Source organism: Oncorhynchus mykiss, chromosome 6 (assembly GCF_057628025.1).
Source record: "Oncorhynchus mykiss isolate SJ-2025 chromosome 6, ASM5762802v1, whole genome shotgun sequence".
NCBI classification, from domain to species: domain Eukaryota; kingdom Metazoa; phylum Chordata; class Actinopteri; order Salmoniformes; family Salmonidae; genus Oncorhynchus; species Oncorhynchus mykiss.
In genome coordinates, this window is record NC_143027.1 from 19,917,010 (window position 1) to 19,941,245 (window position 24,236).

Below are 24,236 nucleotides of genomic sequence, written 5' to 3' on the forward strand. Positions count from 1 at the left end.
TCCGTTGCGGATGTTTTTTCATCAGTCTGCACAAACAGAGCATTCCTCCTGTGTTGCCTCGGCCTTGCTGATGGATACAGTGTTTACTCTGCCGTGTCTGCTGAGTGACGATAGTTATATTTGGATGTGCGCTGTGTACACTAGGTCCAGAACAGTAGGCCCTGCAGAGCTCAGTGAGTCTTGTATGTACACTATTGATTGGCCAAACAATCAATGCAACACTTCTATATTTGATTTATTTCCTCTGTTCCTCTTGCTTTACTGTGTGCTCTTTGATTGAGTTATTTGGCCAATAGGTTTCAAAGCAGGGAGCTGAGAGATTATCGATCACTGAACAGTTAGCCTGACCCAGATACTGTACATCTCGGGACTTTGCTTACAATACATCAGGCCCCCACCCCACCTCAACATCCAACTGAAAAGGCCAGCCAGAGGTTTCCACTGAGGGGGAATCAAAACCAGGAAAGTGATTGGCCCAGATGGCATTTCAGAAGACTGTTCAGGACACAGGCAGCATTTTTCTTAGTTCTCCACTAGCCTTAAAGGCCTTTGTGTATTGCTTGGACACATTTCTATCTTTGCCTTACCTAAAATGAGAAGTGACGAAAGCAATCAAGTACACCTACTTGTAATACTGTAAATGTTGGCTTGCACAAGCACGGCAAACAAATGACTCATATACAGCAGTACACTGCTTTAATCAGATCTCTGCAAAAGCTAGGACGTGCTCTGCTTGTTGGCTGTACATAAGAGCAGGAATTGGAGAGAGGGCAGGAGAGAGCTGTGCAGATCATTTCAATACATGGATTACCGTATTCCCAGTTAGTGTACTGTAATCGCTGAGGGAACGAATAGAGGAAGCTACAATCATTACAGGCCAAGCCACCCCCACAGTCTCATCGTCATGGTAGAAATTTTATATAATATTTATGCTTCCAAAACTTCATGTAAATAGTACACGTGGGGAATAAGGTGATTAAGCCTGACTCAAAGTACCTCTTCTATAAGGGCCAAATTCGGAATTCGGAAATGACACCTTTCTTAAGCACGACACATACCTTATGCAGGTGTGTAACGTGCTTTGCAGGCGTGGTTCCCTTGCGTGCTCTGAATAAATGTAATTCAACTGCTGAAAACCCTCCCACTTGCTGGCCAACAGATTTTCTCCTGGAGTTTTCATTCAGTAGGGTTTTCAGTACATTTATCTTAAGGCATCCCTTTAAATACAGTGTACCTTTTTAGTTGGAATTTTGACAAGACTCACTAGAATATATATATATATTTTTTTACCTTTATTTAACTAGGCAAGTCCGTTAAGAACAAATTCTTATTTTCAATGAAGGGCTAGGAACAATGGGTTAACTGCCTGTTCAGGGGCAGAACGACAGATTTGTACCTTGTCAACTCGGGGGTTTGAACTTGCAACCTTCCAGTTACTAGTCTAACACTCTAACCACTAGGCTACCCTGCCGCGAGAGAACGGGTTCAGAATATTAGGGCTCAATGAAAGAAATACATCTCAATATATACTAATTTGTCTCCGTTTCACCACCAATTGATAGATTAATAAATACTCTGATTTTGTAGATTATTTAGGGTTAGGAAAGTATTTATGAATAATAAAAAACAGGTTTGAAAGCCTTATCCATGAAAGAAAGAAAACGGGGGTTTGATTCATTCTGAATATTTCAACATTCAATTCTTTAACCCATGGTAATGTTGGAAGATTAATGTACATAGCCAACTATTGTACACTATTATATATCCTCCTCTATTGCCTGCACTAACCATGGAGCTGTGATGACACAGCCAAGTATTGTACCATTTGTCGGGTTCAAACTCTTATGGCTTGGTCTGCGCTCCACTCCAGAACAATTTAATTAGACGGTCTCTTTTTTATATTATCATCGGTTACTAATGATCCTCAGCAACAAACACACGGCTGTGACGGCGTTTATAAAGAAGGCAAATGAAGGTAAACGAAACAATGGAATAAAAATGTAGGCTATACCAACTGAAGGGGACTAACAGTAAATTGACAGTTGAATATGTGTGGTTATTAGCCCTACTGACGGTCGAAAATGATAGTGGCTAATATTTATCATGATAGAAATATGAAATAGAGAAAGTCGAGGTAGACATTCGAGAGTGTCCATCCCTGCAAGTTAAAAGGCTGTACAATTGAAATTCTGCATAATGGCACAGCTTTTCATAAACTTTACTGTGGGAAAGTTGACATGGTTTTACATTTGTCTCCAGCGATTATAAGGAAAAATATATCTAAAACAAGTATAATTTGTATTTACAATTACCTTTATCCAAACGGATTACTCATTTACCGAGCTCTTATCAATAGCTGTTATAAGTTGTAAATTACAGTGCCTGGAGAATGCTGTTATTTCTATCAGAAAAAAAGAAAGTAGATGCTTTTTCCACTTGGAACCGGTACTGTAGGTTCACTAGACCTTATTCATGGTTTCCTCACACATGAAGGTGGTGGAATTATTAGGGAATGAAGTCAAGGTCAGAATACGGGGTATCTGTAAACACACATCCGCCACACCTGCTGTCAGAATCTCCCGAGGAGAGGTGGGTGTGGAGTCAGACGCAGGAGAGCAAGAATTCCAAGAAGGGCGTTTTATTACTGGTCCACGAACACAACAGGTACAGGACCACAAAAGGAGCCACAAGAAAACAGCAACGCAGTCCAGTAAAAAAACAGAGGAGAAACACTCCTCTACTAAACTAACGTGAGGGAAAAACAGTCCCGAAAATAAACCTGCTTAACAGTAAAAAAAACGCAACCCAAACCAACGACAGTAACACAAACAATCCCGCACAAAACCTAGCGGGTAGGGCGAGATTAAATACCCCACTGATTAGCCAAACTAGACACAGGTGAACACAAGACAGACAGTGGCAGCTAGTAAGCCGGCGACGACGACCGCCGAGTGCCGCCCGAACAGGGAGAGGAGCCACCTTCGGTGGAAGTTGTGGCACCTTCATTTATTCAATCTCCACCCAAAACGAATAGCAGGTGAATAGTACAATATTCTCATGCTTAAGTTCAAGATCAGAATACGCATAGAGAGAAAAGTGTATAAAAGGAATTACATTCCATTTACGTGCTCATAACTCGGGTCGGAATCGGGCCCTAACTGAGGAATGTTGTTAAAGTGTTGGATAATTATTTAATTATTCATAATCATTATTCTGTGTAACTCCCTTTTGTATTTCAGGGACAGTTCATATATTAATAGATTTGTTTACCCAAGTTTAAGTGTTTTGTTTACCTTGTTTGGAGACTATTAGTGCCAATAACCTTGAGTAATCTACTTACCCTCACCAAATAGCTTAGCCGTTGCTGCGTTTTGTGACAGTTAATTTAGCATTCATTCATGACATCACAATATATGGGGGTTGCAGGATGTCAGTAACGAACAGAGGGAGAAGGAAAACAAAGGTTGAACTGCCTGTGATTTCCTGGTCACCACAAAATAAATGTTTAATCAGACTTGAAGAGCACCAAATTAAAAAGGATTAATTAAATAAAGTCAAATCAAATGGTTAGCCTCATTACTTTGATTTCTCTGCAAGCAGTACTTATAGTGCACAGGCAACTTTAGTGAACTGCAGCAACACAGCAGTGCCTTTGACTGAAAGCCACATGCCCAAATGTCCTTTTAGTCTTGAGAACTTGTCCCAATGAATATGTAGTCAAATAGCCTTGTGTTTCCAAATAAATGGGCCCTCTTGATGTTCCATCAAAGGACAATTGCCCGAAGCTGCTGTGAAACTGTCCACTGACACTGATTAAATAGAGAAGGCCAGGGACAACAGCAACCAGCTAAAAGGCAATGCAAGAATGGCTTGTAACACAGGACTTTGAGACAATGACATATATTTTTGATAAGCTTATTTTACTGAGAAGAAAATGGACAGTTATGATATGGTTGAAATGCTTTATTTTTGGACTTTTCCATCATTGTAGATGTGCATGCTTCATCCTTTTGTAGGTTGAATAGTCCATATGCAGTACACCAGATAAAGAAAAAATGGAATGGAGAACAAATCAAATCAAATCAAATGTATTTATATAGCCCTTCGTACAGATATCAGCTGATATCTCAAAGTGCTGTACAGAAACCCAGCCTAAAACCCCAAACAGCAAGCAATGCAGGTGTAGAAGCACGGTGGCTAGGAAAAACTCCATAGAAAGGCCAAAACCTAGGATGAAACCTAGAGAGGAACTAGGCTATGTGGGGTGGCCAGTCCTCTTCTGGCTGTGCCGGGTGGAGATTATAACAGAACATGGCCAAGATGTTTAAATGTTCATAAATGACCAGCATGGTCGAATAATAATAAGGCAGAACAGTTGAAACTGGAGCAGCAGCACGGTCAGGTGGACTGGGGACAGCAAGGAGTCATCATGTCAGGTAGTCCTGGGGCATGGTCCTAGGGCTCAGGTCAGTTGAAACTGGAGCAGCAGCACGGCCAGGTGGACTGGGGACAGCAAGGAGTCATCATGTCAGATAGTCCTGGGGCATGGTCCTAAGGCTCAGGTCCTCCGAGAGAGAGAAAGAAAGAGAGAAGGAGAGAATTAGAGAACGCACACTTAGATTCACACAGGACACCGAATAGGACAGGAGAAGTACTCCAGATATAACAAACTGACCCCAGCCCCCCGACACATAAACTACTGCAGCATAAATACTGGAGGCTGAGACAGGAGGGGTCAGTTTCCATCAACCCATCTATTGTCAGCTTCTATTATTTCAATCAGCATTTAACACTGATGAATTGACAAAAGACCAATGACCTTTGCCATTGATAAAGTTTAGGTCAAATTTCCTAACTGTGAGTTTGCACAAAGGCACAGAGCAAGTTTATCACCCTGTTTCTATGACTCAGCAAAGACACATCTGCAATCATGTGCCCATTCAATGTCAAATTGTTTGATTTATCGTCGCTAGACCTAAATGAAGGCTAGAGCCAGGATGGGAGAGTTATCTATGAGCAATACACTTAAAATGAGTGTTATATCAAGGTATGTAAAATGATAATGGTAGTGCTTATCCAGGAAATCAAAAATAATATGTCCAATATTACTGAAATGGTCAAACATGTCAGCAAATGTAGAGAGGATGTTTTCCAAAGATATAATTTCCCCAAGATATTCGCTGTTGAGAGGCTATTATAGCCACCACGTCTTAGCAGTTGATAATTTACATTTTCCCTTCCTTCATGAGGAAATGGTTTTTAGACATTCATCTGATTTGACTCAATGTTAGTCATCGTTGGCGATAAGGAATACAATTCCATGTTAAAAGCCATTAGTTTTCTATTACGGTTGAGCAAGATGGATAGGCACTCAACACTGACTGAATTACTGTGTTTAAAGCGTCAAATCTTTTTCAAAGGAGTCTACCTCTACGGGAGCTCCCTTTGCCACTTCCCAGGGCTGAGTGTCTGAAATGGCCATAACAATCTGAGAGGCAGACAGCCTGTCATTTCAGTAGTGAGCTGTCTGCCAAGGTATAATGGAAAAGCTGTGGCAGCCATAAAATGTGCTGCATCTCGATGTTGGAACACTATTGTCCAAACACTCCGGACACCTTTCTAAACTTGAAATGACTGTTTTTAAAATAAAAACATGCCGTCCGTCTCCACAGCCTCTACACCTGGTGCAGACACATTATTGTCCAAAGTGTTTTTGAGCAATGAACAGGTTGTCCATGGAAACATCCACATGGAAAGTGTTAGTGATGACTGTTCGTTTTTGCAGATGTAGAACAGAGAGGATGCGTTATGGCTAGGCTGAGAAGTCCCTCAGTCTCCACACACCTCAGTTTCTCTTTATCAAAGGCTGTGATGGGATGTTATAGGGAACAAGCAATTTGTTCCAGTCAGAGAGGAAGAAGATGAGAGCCTTTCTGTAGAGAAGAGGGGGGAAGAGGTGCACAAAGCCCTTGTCCCTGAAACAAGGCTTAGATGTGATGTTCGCAACATGTCACTTTGAGAGCCACTCTGCGTGATTTGATAGGGAGCGGAAGGAGATGGAGCCAGAGTAATGAAGTGAGGAAGAGTGGGTTTGCTCGTGGGCCTATTCTGTGCATCCAGGCTGCAGAGAGTGTTACCTGATCATTTCCTCCAGACAAATCCTCAGCCTCTGCACTTCTCATTGAGATGTGGAGGACAGAATATAATAAGCATGGGACTGTTGTTGTCCTGTATTCTTTGATTATTCATTAACAGGGATATGAGATGGATTCCAACACCCCTCAACCATCTCAAGTCCCAGAAACATCTCACCTTCTGCTTAAGATTCCGCAGTAAACAGTATTCTGAAACAACTTTGTTATGCTGCAAGGGTGTGGAGCAAGGGCTGCATAGTCAAAATCATTGGGGCGGCAGGTATCCTAGTGGTTAGTGTTGGGCCAGTAACCGAAAGGTTGCTGGATCGAATCCATGAGCTGACAAGGTAAAAATCTGTTGTTCTGCCCCTGAACAAGGCAGTTAACCCACTGTTCCCCGCTAGGCTGTTATTGTAAATAAGAATTTCTTCTTAACTGACTTGCCTAGTTAAATAAATAAAATTACCTTTGGCCTTCAAGCCATTATTGTGTTATTGACTGTACGTTTGTTTATCCCATGTGCAACTCTGTGTTGTTGTTTTTGTCGCACTGCTTTGCTTAGTCTTTGGCCAGGTCGCAGTTGTAAATGAGAACTTGTTCTCAACTGGCCTACCTGGTTAAATAAAGGTGAAATAAAAAAGAAGGGTCGGGGCAGGGTAACATGAATAAGTCCATGTTAGATAGGGAGGGCATGAGGGCTAGTGAATCACTCCATCTTAGTGGGTGTCAGTGTTTTGGAAATACAGGACAACTGTGCACACGCTTCTCCAATAAACCTACTTAACTGGATTAGTGATGCCACCCTCCAGGTATGAATACATTTAAGCTTTTATGATAAACACACATTAACAAAAACACACTATTTTTATCAGTTAAGAGCCAAGTTGGGTAGCACTTGAGATGACCATGATAACCGTCTCAATTGGAAATTACCCTTAAAAGCTGCATTGTCGACAATGTGCAAATAGATTGAATCACAGGTTAAAATACATTACTATTTGACTATTTGTTATTTATATACTTACAGTGACTTTTTTTTACTCCCCTTGACTTTTTCCACATGTTCTTGTGTTACAAAGTGGGATTCAAATGGATTTAAGTACCTTGCTGCAAATAGGATGAATATTTATATTCTGCACAGGCCTCCGTCTTTTCATTCAGTCATTTAAGTTAGTATTGTGGAGTAACTACAATGTTGTTGATCCATCCTCAGTTCTCTCATATCACAACTATTAAACTCTGTAACTGTTTTAAAATCACCATTGGCCTCATGGGGAACTCTCTGATCAGTTTCCTTCCTCTCTGGCAACTGAGTTAGGAAAGACACCTTTATCTTTGTAGTGACTGGGTTTATTTATACACCACCCAAAGCCTAATTAATAACTTCACCATGCTCCGAGGGATATTCAGTCACGTTTTTTTTACACATCCATCAATCAGTGCTCTTTGTGAGGCATTGAAAACCTCCCTGGTCTTTGTGGTTAAATCTGTGCTTGACATTCACTACTTGATTGAGGGACCTTACAGATAATTGTATGTGTAGGGTACAGAGATGAGGTAGTCATCAAAAACATTTTTTATCACTATTATTGAAAACAGAATGAGTCCATGCAATGTATGATGTGATTTGTTAAGCACATTTTTACTCCTGGACATATTTAGGCTTGCCATAATAAAGGGATTGAATGTCTGAAGACCTTTCAGCTTTTCAAATTCCACTTGGAGATTATGGGGTACAGTGCCTTGCGAAAGTATTCGGCCCCCTTGAACTTTGTGACCTTTTGCCACATTTCAGGCTTCAAACATAAAGATATAAAACTGTATTTTTTTGTGAAGAATCAACAACAAGTGGGACACAATCATGAAGTGGAACGACATTTATTGGATATTTCAAACTTTTTTAACAAATCAAAAACTGAAAAATTGGGCGTGCAAAATGGTTTATGTTTGAAGCCTGAAATGTGGCAAAAGGTCGCAAAGTTCAAGGGGGCCGAATACTTTCGCAAGGCACTGTATTGTGTGTGGATCAGAGACACAAAATCTAAATGTAATCCATTTTAAATTCCCTTTAACACAAACAAAATGTGGAAAAGGTTATCTGAAGGCACTGTATTTTCTCTGTATTTGAGTATTTTCTAATAATATGGCCCGAATCAGCTTCTATTGGAAGTATTTTAAATTATTTTCAAATAAATTCCTATGAAAATATTTAATTCCAAATAAATGATTTTAAATATCAAACAGACCTGGGTTCAAATGTATTGGAGTATTTATTTTTAAGTATTTTCAAATACGTGCCAACTCTTTTCCAAGTGTATTTCCAAATACATTCCAATAGTGTTTTCAAATAAGAAATATCCAAATACTTAATTCCAATGTCTTTGAAAGTAGTTTAAATACCTCAAATAGCATTTGAACCCAGGTCTGATGTTGTGTGCCAACAATGTGAATGATGCACCCTCATGTGGGGATAAGTGAAAATGTGACATTTTATTAGATGTTTCTTTAGCTAATTGGACATTTATTCAGCATATATGCTCAAATGTACACGTAGTAGTCTGCTGTTGAACTATGAGTGAATCAGTTCATTGGAAATATCACACTTCCAGGGTGTGTGTTGTTGATGTAGTCAACTGTGTTTGTGTTCAGGTCTAGACTGGCAGATTTCCACATGAACTGTATGGTGTCTCAGCATACGGTCAGCAGCTGCCCAAATGAGGACAACTACCAGGCCTGTCTGGCCTCCTACGCCGGCCTCATTGGTGAGTGCATGGGACTTTTATCTATACATACCCCGTGGAGGAATAGTGCTTTATTAGTTATTATAAGCATGTATGAGCTTGTATAGTGGATTATTTTAAGGCTTAAGACATAATACATTTTCGGGTGTTAAAACATGCTCATGACTAGTCTAATAATTCATTATAACCACATTATAATGCACTATACCTGCATACTTTAGGTAAAGTGATACGCATACCGCTCCTCTTATTCTCCCCCCCAAACACATTGCAGCTCAATGGCTAAATGGAGGTGATGATGTAAGAGAGTGTTTAGTTCATTTAAACATTTAATGACACATATAGTAATGTTCTTCAAATAGAACAAGAAAAAATGGTGCAGCAAAGACATTCTTCCATACCAGTAGACATTTGATAGCACCTTGGAAATGAGTTGACACTATTCAGTACGATCAATGAGGTAGACAAAAGGAGTTCTTTTTTGACTACTTTGAGTGAACCTACAAACTCCCTGGGTTTGCTTCCGAGTGGGTCAGCGGTCTAAGGCGCTGACCCACTCTAATAGCCCTTCGTACATCAGCTGATATCTCAAAGTGCTGTACAGAAACCCAGGTGTAGAAGCACGGTGGCTAGGAAAAACTCCCTAGAAAGGCCAAAACCTAGGAAGAAACCTAGAGAGGAACCAGGCAATGTGGGGTGGCCAGTCCTCTTCTGGCTGTGCCGGGTGGAGATTATAACAGAACATGGCCAAGATGTTCAAATGTTCATAAATGACCAGCATGGTCGAATAATAATAAGGCAGAACAGTTGAAACTGGAGCAGCAGCACGGTCAGGTGGACTGGGGACAGCAAGGAGTCATCATGTCAGGTAGTCCTGGGGCATGGTCCTAGGGCTCAGGTCAGTTGAAACTGGAGCAGCAGCACGGCCAGGTGGACTGGGGACAGCAAGGAGTCATCATGTCAGGTAGTCCTGGGGCATGGTCCTAGGGCTCAGGTCAGTTGAAACTGGAGCAGCAGCACGGCCAGGTGGACTGGGGACAGCAAGGAGTCATCATGTCAGGTAGTCCTGGGGCATGGTCCTAGGGCTCAGGTCCTCCGAGAGAGAGAAAGAAAGAGAGAAGGAGAGAATTAGAGAACGCACACTTGGATTCACACAGGACACCGAATAGGACAGGACAAGTACTCCAGATATAACAAACTGACCCCAGCCCCCCGACACATAAACTACTGCAGCATAAATACTGGAGGCTGAGACAGGAGGGGTCAGGAGACACTGTGGCCCCATCCGAGGACACCCCCGGACATGGCCAAACAGGAAGGATATAACCCCACCCACTTTGCCAAAGCACAGCCCCCACACCACTAGAGGGATATCTTCAACCACCAACTTACCATCCTGAGACAAGGCTGAGTATAGCCCACAAAGACCTCCGTCACGGCACAACCCAAGGGGGGGGGGGGCCAACCCAGACAGGATGACCACATCAGTGAATCAACCCACTCAGGTGACGCACCCCCTCCAGGGACGGCATGAGAGAGCCCCAGTAAGCCAGTGACTCAGCCCCTGTAATAGGGTTATCCCAGTGGAAAGAGGGGAACCGGCCAGGCAGAGACAGCAAGGGCAGTTCGTTGCTCCAGAGCCTTTCCGTTCACCTTCCCACTCCTGGGCCAGACTACACTCAATCATATGACCCACTGAAGAGATGAGTCTTCAGTAAAGACTTAAAGGTTGAGGCCGAGTTTGCGTCTCTGACATGGGTAGGCAGACCTTTCCATAAAAAGCAAGCATTGTCCGGCTTGGACTTGTTAGGCCGTCATTGTAAATAAGAATTAGTTCTTAACTGACTTGCTTAGTTAATTAAAGGTTAAATAAATAAGTAAATAAACAGACATTCCATTACCCTTGCTAGTGCTTCTGGACTACACAGTATGAGGTGTCTTTCCACAAATAAAGCACTCCTCTCCTGAAGGCATTATCGGACAGAATTGCTGTTTTTGGTTCCATCTTTCTAAACTAATATGACTAGCTCATTCCAGATGGACACTCCACGTCTGAAACAAGAATCAATCAGCATACTACTGTTAGCTGGCTTCATCTTACCTCTGCCTCCATGGTACAATAGTCCCTGTTGCCATGAGTAACATACTGTAAGCGTTACTCTTTATAGTAAATGTAGTCCATTATTATCCATTAGTGGCCTGTGAATGATCTGTAACTGTAGTGTTACTCTTTATAGTAAATGTAGTCCATTATTATCCATTAGTGGCCTGTGAATGATCTGCAACTGTAGTGTTACTCTTTATAGTAAATGTAGTCCATTATTATCCATTAGTGGCCTGTGAATGATCTGCAACTGTAGTGTTACTCTTTATAGTAAATGTAGTCCATTATTATCCATTAGTGGCCTGTGAATGATCTGCAACTGTAGTGTTACTCTTTATAGTAAATGTAGTCCATTATTATCCATTAGTGGCCTGTGAATGATCTGCAACTGTAGTGTTACTCTTTATAGTAAATGTAGTCCATTATTATCCATTAGTGGCCTGTGAATGATCTGCAACTGTAGTGTTACTCTTTATAGTAAATATAGTCCATTATTATCCATTAGTGGCCTGTGAATGATCTGCAACTGTAGTGTTACTCTTTATAGTAAATGTAGTCCATTATTATCCATTGGTGGCCTGTGAATGATCTGCAACTGTAGCGTTATTCTCATCTTTTATAGGGACAGATATGACTCCCAATTACGTGGACGCCAGTTTCACCAACTGGACTGTCTCCCCATGGTGCACCTGTAAAGGAAGTGGGAACCAGGAAGAGGAGTGTCAGAGCTTTCTGAAGGACTTCACAGAGAACATGTGCTTGAGTGAGTCACACTTGCATTTAAAAAACAAATTGTAACACATACAAGACCACCACTGATTTGATTTGAAAATAACCACCGTTCAAATCGGCAGTGTGTTTCCCTCGAAACTGAAAGTGAACTGTCACATCTGATGTATTTTAATTGTTCTGAGTTAGATTTCAGATTTGGGGTCTGTGTTTTGTTTTTTTAAAGGCGATGTCTCGCAGCACTCTGAGGTGTGTGGTGTATGGGTAATATTGACTGGCTGGTCTTGTAGCAGTTATTTCATTCATATTAGATCAATGGTCCTTTCTTTCCACAGCTCATTGTTAGAATCAATTTCTAAGTCTGATAACAAACCAACCAAACCTCTTTGACCACTTATTGTGTTTGGTTTGAAATAACAAGATACCTCTAAAGCCAGTACACCTCAATACCCCAACATTTGGATACAAATTGTTCTACAGATTATGGGATAAGGCCATTATTTTCATGTCATTTCCACATTTTACGTTAGATATTAGTGTTTATCAGTCTATGAAAAAAATATAATCTAATGAAAAAACTTGTCATGGGAATGCGAAAGAATAGGAAAAGCATCCTAACGGCACAATTTAGTAGTCAAATGTCAGGGGTACCGCCTCACCATTATGATGTACCATACAATGTCATCAGAATTACAAGATACCATTGCTTTTAACATGTTCCATTGTGTGGATAATGCTTTCAGACCATTTCAATAGATTGCCATGGTGCACTTTTAGCTGAGTCTGCAAGATGAGGGATGAGGCTTGTTGTTGAGGAGGCGTCTTGGAAAATAATACAACATGCAGCATCTCCTCTTTGCATTCAAAGGGAACTGGAGAAGATAAAGTGAAATAGATTAAGCGTTGCTCTTATACACTAAGTGGGGGGACATAACAGTCCACAGAGACGGTACGTATTATGTAAAATTAGATAACAAGCTAATCGTAGTCAGCCTCCTCCCTGCAGGCAATAGCAATAGGGTTAAAACAACGTATCTGAAGTCATTAAAAAATTGAATTGCTGTCGGCAGTGAGCTTAATGTCTCGGTGGAACATTTGGGTGCAGTAAAGCATCCGCTGAAGGAGCCCTCTAGCCAACTTTGGTGATTTATATTTTTATTCCACCAGCACCTCTCTGGGTGATCTTACCACCCCGGCAAGCAGATGCATGAAAACAACACTCTTCTCTTGACTTGACCAGCATCTTATTACAGACCTTAAGATACTTTACTAGGCTTTCAGAAATCACAAGCATTATATTCTTCACAGATTTGCCATTCCTCCTAGATTTGTATTGTAACCGACCCAAGGCCAAGATATCCGAGCACCCATGGAATGTCTTCTGAAGTCAATATGTCTTTACAACATGCTGTGTGTGTACAGTATGTGTGCATGTGTGTCAGGTGAGTTTGAGGGCGTGTGTGTCGGGGGGCGCGTGGGTGTGTGTGTGGGGGGGTGTGTGTGGGGGTGTATGAGTTGGGGTGCGTGTGGGGGTGTATGCGTCGGGGTGTGCGTGAGTGTGTGTGTGTCGGGGTGAGGGTGTATGTGTCGGGGTAAGGGTGTATGTGTCGGTGTGTGTGTGAGGTTGTATGTGTCGGGGTATGTGTGCAGTTTTTGCTTTGTCTGAGAATGTTCTGAGTCTGATCAGTCACAAATCTATTCAAAGTCATCTTTGTGTGGTGACCTTATAATGGAGGTGGTTGCCAAGCAATTACACGGTTTGCTTTCTTTCTGCCTGAACAGAAATAAACACGTGTTCTGTTAAAATGGACAAGCAGAATGAAAAGGTACTTTGTCCTGGTTTACCCCCACCCATAAGAAAAGCTGACTGGAGATGTATTTGTCTCCCTCCCCCTGAAAGTATTTTGTGTTCATTCATTTGCTTTTAAAAGACTCCATCTCATGGGGTGCCTTTCTGCTGGACATTACTGACAAACAAACACAGGACTAGTAGGTCATGTTGTTGTTGTAAATTGATAAAAAAAAAGGTTCAAGTGAGTTCCCTTATGAGTCAAGGGCTTTGGCCATGGTGTCTGTGGATGAACATCCTGCATGTGGCTGATATTTTCTCTCCGCTCTAAGATGTTATCCAAAATGATACGGTGAAAATCAGATGATGTAGAGAGATGTAGGTAAGCTCCAATAAAAAACTAAGCCAGCTAAATACTTAGCTTTGGCACTCTCAAAAAAACAAAGTTAAGCTAAATAGTCAACTGACAAAACACTGTTACCTTGCTTGTTAAGGAACTGCACATGGACTAACTGACCAAAAAATAGGTTGATCAACGCCCACACCCAAAATTGGGCAAAGGACCAAAAAGTTGACTTAGAGCTGACTGTTAGCTGCCCCAACACTGGGAAGACAGTCAAGACAAATTACTTTATCTCTTTGTCCCCACAGGAAATGCAATTCAAGCATTTGGTTATGGAACAGACAGTCTCTCCCACAAAGCTGAGTCTGTCCCATCGACCCCCTCCATGAAGCCTGGATTAGAGACCTCAATCAGCACCTCAGAGCCTCTAGATAACCCCAATGATGTCCAGCCTGAGGATGAGGCCAACGGGACGGTAAATTACCAGCTACTATGGCACCTGCTGCCACATTCCAATTACCAGGGTCATGTTCATTATTAGGGCATGCAACAGAAAACGTTTAAAAGCATTTTGTAACTGAAAACGAATGAATGTTTTTTAATGGACAATACCAGGATGTCTCTCCCTGTTCAGTAAAAATAAATCCTTTAGGTGCCTAATGAACGTGACCCATTTATCACCTTGCTATAGATTCAATGAAAACTGGTAAACATGGGTATATTCAGTGGGGTGAAATATTTTGAATGTTGCAGATATTTCATAGAGCTGACAATAATTGCTGTTCTACATTAAACAGAATCATGTCAGTCATATTTGCTGTGGAGTATATAAATCCAAATGTGCGCATGAAGATGTTTTTGACCTATCCCATAGACCCAGTTACTGTGTTTGATCGAATTCTGAATTGGGACCTTGGTACGGCTTTAAACAAGAAAAGTAATTGGTTTTATTACATGAGTTATATAGGGATATTTATAATTCCATGTTTCATGCATGGCTGAGAAACAACATAGTTTTGGCATCATTATTATATATGGAAAGACTCCTATAAAGATGTTGAATGCTGAGCAATTTAAGTCTTTCACATCCATTAAATGGTCATCTCTTACACTGTTCTGTACATAACCCACATTGTGATAAAGACAGCAAATTAATACCTTAAAAATGGTGTGAGGGAGAGAATGAATGAATAAGCCACACCGATGACATTAACAGTAGGAGGTAGAGGGGAGCGGTTGAATTGCTTTCTCCAAAGGTTCTGTATGTATGTCAGTATTGATGCACCGCTCTGTGCCTCTCTCGCTGCAGTGCAATGCTTAATTTATTGTAAAAATGGTAATTAGGAAACAATAAGACGTGTGATTACTCAAGCAGGAAGTTTATAATTAGAGAGGGAGCCGGTGGGGACATTTTGGATGGCCCTTCATTCTGCAGCAACTATGCTTGGCAATTAAAACTTGTCAAACTTCCATCGTAGATTAGCTGGGGGAATGCTGATATGACTCCTCTTGGAAAAAGACTGGCTGTCTCGCCTTGTAAATCTCATGTGTGCGCAGGACCACACGCATGCTGGTGTCCAGTTAGTGGAATTGTTATGCAAAGGAAATTGCGTAATCTGCTATCTGTTTGATGTCTGGACAGGCTTTCCCAGACATTTGATAAGTAATCTGAAGTTTTGATTGATAAATGAGGCCCGTGGAGAATTACACCCAATTGGGCTGTGCTGCTCAAGCTTAATTCCCTCTCAAGTCAACTTCCCTGTATTCGGTATCACCAGTAACAGGTCAATTGTGCTATGTGAGTTTGTTGACTTGTAAAGCTTTATTCTTCCTTTAATAATGTTAGCTATGGCCTAATGTCCTGGAAATTCTAGCTTATTCAGTCAATAACTATGTGCTCAAAATGTGTTCTCAAAAGATCGAAGGAGAGGAGATATCTAGGTGACATATCACTTTGTCTTATCGCTGTTAACAACTTCTGTATTTTCAACCCTCTGGAAAGTTTCAGGAAGTGAAACTGTTGAGGGCTGTTGAATGTATAAGGGAATGAATAATGTGGATAAGATGCCATTTTCCCTACCAATCAGGATTTCAATTAATTCAGTGGACAGGCCTTAAGAGTGGTGCTAACATTTATTAATGGAGAGGTTTGGGAAGAAGAATTTCACTAAATGAAACGTAATTTAGTTTAGTAAAATAATTCCATTTAGCCTACAAGAGGAAGTAGGATAAGCAAAAAAAACATTTCCCATTGAACATGTTATTATATTATATGAATTACTATATTGATTCTACTAACGTTCTCTACTTCTGTATTTTTCCACAACAGTTTTGTAAGCGTTTCAGTGTGTTCAGATCTATTTAAGAATCCATTGTGCCGTAACCATTGGGATAAATGTGTGGTCCAATAGTTGTAAATACTATGTTGGTGCAGCCTTTGCATAGATATGTGCGAGCACTTTAACACGACCTGAAAATACCAACTCTGTCGTTGCCCTAGTCATTGCTCACTGCCTGGCGGTGCTGTGTGTAGAATAGAGCCCCTAATGTCACTGCCATTTCAGCTGTTTGTAAATGGGGATCAAAAGGTGTTTTAAATGTTCCGTTGTAATTGTCTGCCTATGTACAAGTGACTCAGAAAATGACAAACTCACTATGATGTCTTTGTAGCACTCACGGAATGGGAGTTCCACATATTGTTTTTCTGTGTCTATGTTCCTGCAGAAACCGGATTGTAATTTAAATGACACATCTTAACAGGTTTTTTAATCAGGAAAATAATGCCTTTTTGTATTCTTTTTGGATAGTCGTGTTATGTAAGTGGACCATTGTATAAGTGAGAATTAGCCCCCTCTTCAGAGTCAATTTCAGCTTTTGTGCCCTTGACTGTACAGTACATTGTGTTGATTTTCAACTCAATTGAATGTAATTGATTGTGGACCAACCCTGGGTTACCTAATAACCAGCCCTGAAAAACACATCTGAACATTACTGTTCGACAAAGCTCTGATCAATTGTAAAACGTACTCCTGCTACATGTTTAGCTACTTTTTCAAAACAAAATGAATAATATCCTGTTATCCCCAAAAACATGTTGTGTGTGGCTGTGTGAGTATCTGTGTGTGCATGCGTGTGTGCGTGCATGTCTATGTGTGTGTGTAAAAATATTGGCTGCAGACAAAGATCTGGACCGATGTCAACAGACTGCTGCCACACATCACTGCACCTGCTAATTAATTGGCTTTTAGTTGCGGATGTGTTTGCTGCATTGTCAAGCAAAGATTGCTTTTTTGGCAACTGTCGTTTAACCATTTCTCTGTACAGTCACACATTTGAAACCAAGCTCTTCCTTAATAAATACAACCTTTCTTTTCACCTAAAGCCCACACAAAAACATCTCTCAGTGCTTATATAACTTGACCATTTACTATTTATTATTATTATTGTATTTTTCTAAAACAGTTTGGCCATGTTGTGTTGCCTTGTTTTGTATATACTGCTGTTAGAACATGAGGAGTTGGAAGATAACATCTGACCATGTTTTTCTCTGTGTACAGGGAAATGTACCAAAGTGGAATCTCTCAAAAGGCTACATTGGTGGAGATGAGGTAAGTAAGGAGGGAATATTTCATGTTTCTGTTGATGTGCTATGGTTTTGCAGGGGGAAATGGCGCCTCTGTAAACCGAGGAAGCTGCACTTACAGAGCCTTCATTAAGTATTCACACCCCTTGACTTATTCCACATTTTGTTGTGTTACAGACATACTTTTTTTTTGTCACCGTTCTACACACAATACCCCATAATGTTGAAGTGAAATTATGTTTTTCAAAATCTTTACAAATGAAAACTCTCTAGTCAGTAAGGGGGAAAGGGGGATACCAAGTCAGTTGTAGTGCTGAATGCATTCAACTGAAATGTGTCTTCTGCATTTAACCCAACCCCTCTGAATCTGAGAGGTACGGGGGGCTGCCATAATCGACATCCACGTCTTCGGTGCCCAGGGAACAGTGGGTTAACTGCCTTGCTCAGGGGCTGAACGACAGATTTTTACCTTGTCAGCTTGGGGATTAGATCCAGCAACCTTTCAGTTACTGGTCCTTGAACCACTCGTATTCAATCCTTTTGTTATAGCAAACCTAAATCAGCTCAGGAGTAAAAATGTGCTTAACAAGACAGATAATAAGTTGCATTGACCAGGGAGGTAAAAAAAAAAGAAGCAGACATTGAATTTGCCTTTGATCATGGTGAAGTTATTAATTACACTTTGATTGGTATATCAATACACCCAGTCACCACAAAGATACAGGCATCCTTCCTAACTCAGTTACCGGAGAGGAAGGAAACCGCTCAGGGATTTCACCATGAGGCCAATGGTGACTTTAAAACAGTTACAGAGTTTAATGGCTGTGATAGGAGAAAACTGAGGATGGATCAACAACATTGTAGTTACTCCACAATACTAACGTATTTGAGTGAAAAAAAGGAAGCCTGTACAGAATAAAACTATTCCAAAACATGCATCCTGTTTGAAACAAGGCACTCAAGTAATACTGCAAAAATATTGGCAAAGCAATTCACTTTTTGTCTTGAATACCAAGTGTTATATTTGGGGCAAATCCATTACAACACATTACTGAGTACCACTCTCCATATTTTCAAGCATAGTGGTGGCTGCATCATGTTATGGGTATGGTTGTAATAAGGGATGCACGATATATCGGTAAGCATAGCGAAATCGGCCGATATTAGCTGAAAATTCCAACATCGGCATCAGCCCAATGTCTAGTTTACCGCCGATGTGCAAAACCGATGTCAAAGCTGATGTGCATACCTATATAACGTAGGTAGATGACGTGCGTACCTATATAACGTAGGTAGATGACGTGCATACCTATATAACGTAGGTAGATGACGTGCATACCTATATAACGTAGGTAGATGACGTGCATACCTATATAACGTAGGTAGATGACGTGCATACCTATATAACGTAGGTAGATGACGTGCATACCTATATAACGTAGGTAGATGACGTAATGACGCGGCAAAAAATATAGAGCTACACGTGCAACACAGCATTCCTAACCTAGCCCACAATGTCTGCTGTGTGGATCGAGCAGTCAACAAATTGAGCAGTCATTTGAAAGAGTAAGAAAATGTCAGCAAGACAACTCAAAGGCGTAATCCATTAACACCAAAATAAGGGAATTCATTGCCCTTTGACAATCAGCCATTCTCTGTCGTGGATGATGTTGGCTTTCGCTGACTGGTCGAGCACCTCGAGCCCTGGTACAGTACACACTACCAACTAGGCTCTATTTCCACTACCAAGTAGACACTATCATCCCTAGTTGTAATTGTTAAGGACTGGCTAGTGTTTTTGGATAAAAATAAACAGAATAGAGCTAAGCACAGTCCTTGAGGAAAACCTGGCTCAGTTTGCTTTCCACCAAACACTGGGAGATAATTTCACCTTTCAGCAGGACAATAACCTAAAACAGTAATAACCTAAAACAGGCAAAATCTACACTGGAGATGGTTACCAAGAAGACAGTGACTGTTCCTGAGTTGCCGAGTTACAGTTTTGACTTAAATCTACTTGAAAATCTATGGCAAGACCTGAAAATGGTTGTCTAGCAATGATCAACAACCAATTTGACAGAGCTTGAAGAATTTAGAAAATAATAAATGGGCAACTTTAACTCAATCCAGGTATGGAAAGCTCTTAGAGACTTACCCAGAAAGACCAGGGGTGTGAATACGTGAATATGAGTCAGGGGTGTGAATACTTAAGTTTAAATTAGAGACTGTATTTCTGTATTTGACTTTCTATAAATTTGCCAACATTTCTAAAAACATGTTTTCCCTTTGTCATTATGGGATATTGTGTGTAGATGGGTGAGAAAAAAAATTATTGAATCCATTTTGAATTCAGGCTGTAACACAACTAAATGTGAAATATATCAAGGGGTATGAATACTTTCTGATGGCACTGTACTTGAAGGCAAAAGGTTTGCTACAGTAGGTGTTGCAGGAATGAGAGCAAATTGAAAACACATTCAAAATGCTTACAATGTTATGGAAAAGCACATAATAAGGCCATAGTAGAATGGGCATTACTGAGTAACTCTCTGGGGTGTACAATATCTAGAACATGTTGCTTCTATACTTTCTTCTAATGTACTGTACAACATACTGTAGTTGCCTTTCACATTGCCTGCTGTTGTCCATGGTGAAATGACTGAATGTCCTGTCTTCACGTAGCGATGTGACTAATATTGTACAGAAATAAACATATCCAAATAGCTAAGAAGCAGATTAGTAACCCATATGTGCTATGCCTGTACTATAGCTTGTGCTTTCCTTGAAACTAATGGTTAAAACGTTTAAGCTGGCGTTACCTAAAGGGGATTGAGAAGGAAGCCTTAGCTCTGCACTGTGCCAATACATGGAAAAGCAGAGAGTGCACCCAAAAGACTGCAAAAACAGTCTCTTTCAACATATTTCATATGTGCCACAAATGTGTTCATGTTTTTATTCACTTGGAGTGGCTGTGGTTCAGTGTTTTACCCGTTCTGTGTAAAACACAACACTTGGATTCACTGAGTCATTTCTAACCTTTCCACATGTTGTCCTCCACTCAGCCTTTACTGGAGCCCAGCAGTGGTTACGATGGCCTGACCAGACCCAAGGGTCCTCCTGAAGACGGGTCACCCTGTGTCTGTGCCAGTGTCTGGGCGCTGCTGCTCAGCCTGACCGCCGCCGTGGCCAACTATGCCCTATAAACCTCCCCGTGGGTTGTCGGTGACCAACAAGCTGATCCCCAACACAGATGCTTGTTCGAGGATGTTTTTTTCTTTCTCCCAGGCATTGTCATGCTATTTCAAAAAGGAGAGGCAGAGAGAACACAATCTGAGATAAACTGAAATATTATTTATTTGATGTAACATTTTGGGTTTTGAGGACCACTATGATCAAGAAAATGGCTTATGGACCCTTATCGTGGTGAAGCCTCAGTGGCCGTTGGCAGTGGCTGTCTTCCCATCAGTAACACTGACAAAGACTCAAAGTATCATGTCAAAGACTTCTGCACTGCTGTCATGACAAAGAGGAGAGCGAGAAAGACAGAGCGAGAGAGTGAAAGAGAGAGAGCGTGAGAGATGGAAATGGAAAGAGAGAGAGGAGAGAGAGCTATGCTGTCTGTCACGCGTTTTCCTCTTGAAACAGTGCTTGCCTTTTTAAAGGGACAAACCTCAAACTTTGTTTCCATTACTTGCAGACACAGAAGAATTATGATATTTGTGTCTTTTCAAAAGTGTAAGGCCTAGATTCAATCAGATCAAGCATTAACCAGTGATAGCATAGCTGTGGTTTTGGCCATGTTGGAGGTAGAACTGCGTTAGAGCTCTTGTGATCATGGTCACGAAGTCACATATGTCCCACATATGTCCCACTCACGTTAGAAGTTCAGAACGAGAAAGTGTAGGCTATATAGATATATTTACTCTCAAATTGAAAATCATTAAACTAAATACTGAGGATTTCTATCAGCCTAATGAAGATGTAAATTACATCTCACATTCCAGTGTTCCAACTTATAAACAAGGCTGCATGTGATTTATATTAACGTGACTCTGTGCAGCCAATGGCAATGACAGCTGTAACACAGTTCCACCTCTGACACCATCAAAACATCAGCCATGCGGATGTCGGCTGAAGCGGATCTGATTGAATCGGCCCTAAATTAAAATTCAACTCAGTGTATCCATGTTGGTATAGTAACGGTGAACATTATCTATTTTTTCAGCAGACAAAAAAATGAAACACAATGTTAACTGGTTCTTATTGTTGATAATGAGTTAGAGTAAATATCCACACCGTCTGTGTATATAACAAACTGTTTTCTTTCAATCAACCAATATAAAATAAACTCGTTTCTTTCAATTAACCTGTATAAAATAAACTGCTTTCTTTCAATCGACCTGTAAAAAATAAACTTTTCTTTCAATGAACCTGTATAAAAATAAACTGTTTTCTTTCAATTAACCAATTTTACCTATTGGTTTTACCTTATGGTCAAGGCGATATGACAGCACTGTATTGTTGAGTACGCAGAACAAATTTTGAGGGCAAAGTTGGCACTGTCTATTTTATTTATTTTTTATTTATTTTTATTTCACCTTTATTTAACCAGGTAGGCAAGTTGAGAACAAGTTCTCATTTACAATTGCGACCTATGAAGAAAAAAGTTGCCAATGATACTGGTTGTATGCCTTTGTTATTTGTATTTATTTTTGTCTATACAGGTTCAGATCATAGTCAAATATAATGTATAGAGGGATGAAATTAAATTAGCTCCATTTGCTTGGAAAGTCATTGCCTGTGTGTATTGTAGTGTCCTTTGTACAGTGCAAATACATGTGGCCTTACCTATTGTACCACATTCTCCAGCTCATGGGATATTGCAACACATAGTGACGCTTTACCAAAGGAATCATTCAAATGGATTTATGTCGAAACAACACAAGCCATCAGATCAATATTTGACTACATAAATGCCTGGGATTGAACCCTTCTGTTTCCATTGGACTGTTCCAACAGAGGTGTCTATAAATACTCTCAGTTTATTGCTGCTGCACATTCTGCTGTGTTGAGTTTTTTCCCCAATGAATCTTTTTTTTGGATTGGTCAGTTTGTAGCTGAGTCTTGCAAATGACATCATGACGCGCGGTCTATAATTGATTACAATATTGGCTCTGGCCTCCTATGAAGCCAATCAAATGCATGAGATAAATTAAGAGTTTTGTCATGTAGTAATGTAAATATATAACTGATCACAATTCACCCCTCACACAGTGTAGGTCCGGGTAAAAGGGTAAATTGGGGTTTCAGCATTTCTTATACAGTTAACTTAAATTTATGCTGAAAGATTCACACAAAACTAAACAATTTAGAAAATTATTACTGCAAACATGACCACTCAATAGAAGTGAAGACTGAAAACCCTGAAAACAAAGACTGCACACAAAGTAGTTCCAAACAATAAATACATCACGTGTGGCAGCTTAAATAAGGAGAGAGGCGGAGAACTCGAAGATGGGATGTCATGGTTACCTGTGTGTATGAGTGTATAAGTGATTGAAAGAGTGAGAAGGAAAGTTGTGTGAGAGGCAAAATTGTGCTTGTGTGTGTGTGCATGTCTGTGTGTGCGAGATCTCAAAGCAGGAATGTGCTAGAGGTGCGGTTTTATAAAGATGCGGCTGGAGTCCGGGGTGGGGGGGGGGGGGGGGGCACGGGAAAATAAGAAAGCGGCAGGTTGGTGTGCGTTCACACTTGATTAATGAGCCAGTGGGATGATGTTTCTTATCAACACTCTGCACATGTTGGTGAGAGCAGTAAGGTTTACCAGACTGGGGATCCTCCAATCAGAGACAGCTCCACTTCCTTCCCATAATTCCACTTGTTTCAGTGACACCTGCCTGTGTGACTGTTTTCTCTTTGGCATGGTTGGTGTGATTTGTTTCACACCATGAGGGGGTCACTGTGAAACACTGAACATCATAAAGATGTAGGATCTTAATTTGAGCTAGTTTGCTACAGGAGGAAAATAATCATGCAGAAAAAAGAAATGTGAATTATTGTGTGTGTTACAATTAATGGACATTTGTGTAGGGGTTGACATACAGTTGAAGTCAGAAGTTTACAAACACTTAGGTTGGAGTCAATAAAACACGTTTTCAACCACTCCACAAATTTCTTGTTAAAAACTATAGTTTTGACAAGTCGATTAGGACATCTACTTTGTGCATGACACAAGTACTTTTTCCAACAATTGTTTACAGACAGATTATTTAACTTATATTTCACTGTATCACAATTCCAGTGGGTCAGAAGTTTAGATACATTAAGTTGACTGTGCCTTTAAACAGCTTGGAAATGTCCAGAAAATGATGTAATGGCTTTAGAAGCTTCTGATAGGCTAATTTACATAATTTGAGTCAATTGGAGGTGTACATGTGGATGTATTTTAAGGACTACCTTCAAACTAAATGCTCTTTGCTTGACATCATGGGAAAATCAAAAGAAATCAGTCAAGACCTCAGAAAAAAAATTGTAGACCTCCACAAGTGTAGTTCATCCTTGGGAGCAATTTCCAAACGCCTGAAGGTACCACATTCATCTGTACAAACAATAGTACGGAAGTATAAACACCATGGGACCATGCAGCTATCATACTGCTCAGGAAGGAGATGCATACTGTCTCCTAGAGATGAACGTACTTTGGTGTGAAAAGTGCAAATCAATCCCAGAACAACAGCAAAGGACCTTGTGAAGATGCTGGAGGAAACATGTACAAAGTATCTATATCCACAGTTTTTTTTATATCCACAAAGC

The 24,236-nt window shown here is 40.5% G+C and overlaps 1 protein-coding gene across 2 annotated transcripts in view; it reads left to right on the plus strand.

Moving 5' to 3' along the window:
* Positions 1-22,217, plus strand: part of LOC110525417 (GDNF family receptor alpha-2) — a 66,641-nt gene extending 44,424 nt beyond the window's left edge. For both annotated transcript variants that reach the window (XM_021605496.3, XM_090237174.1), the window contains exons 5-9: positions 8,784-8,896; positions 11,602-11,742; positions 14,149-14,315; positions 17,398-17,448; positions 20,486-22,217. In XM_021605496.3, the coding sequence (XP_021461171.2) occupies positions 8,784-8,896; positions 11,602-11,742; positions 14,149-14,315; positions 17,398-17,448; positions 20,486-20,626 (613 nt within the window). In that variant the 3' untranslated portion in view covers positions 20,627-22,217. The remainder of the gene's footprint in view (positions 1-8,783; positions 8,897-11,601; positions 11,743-14,148; positions 14,316-17,397; positions 17,449-20,485) is intronic.
* The last annotated feature ends 2,019 nt before the right edge of the window (positions 22,218-24,236 follow it).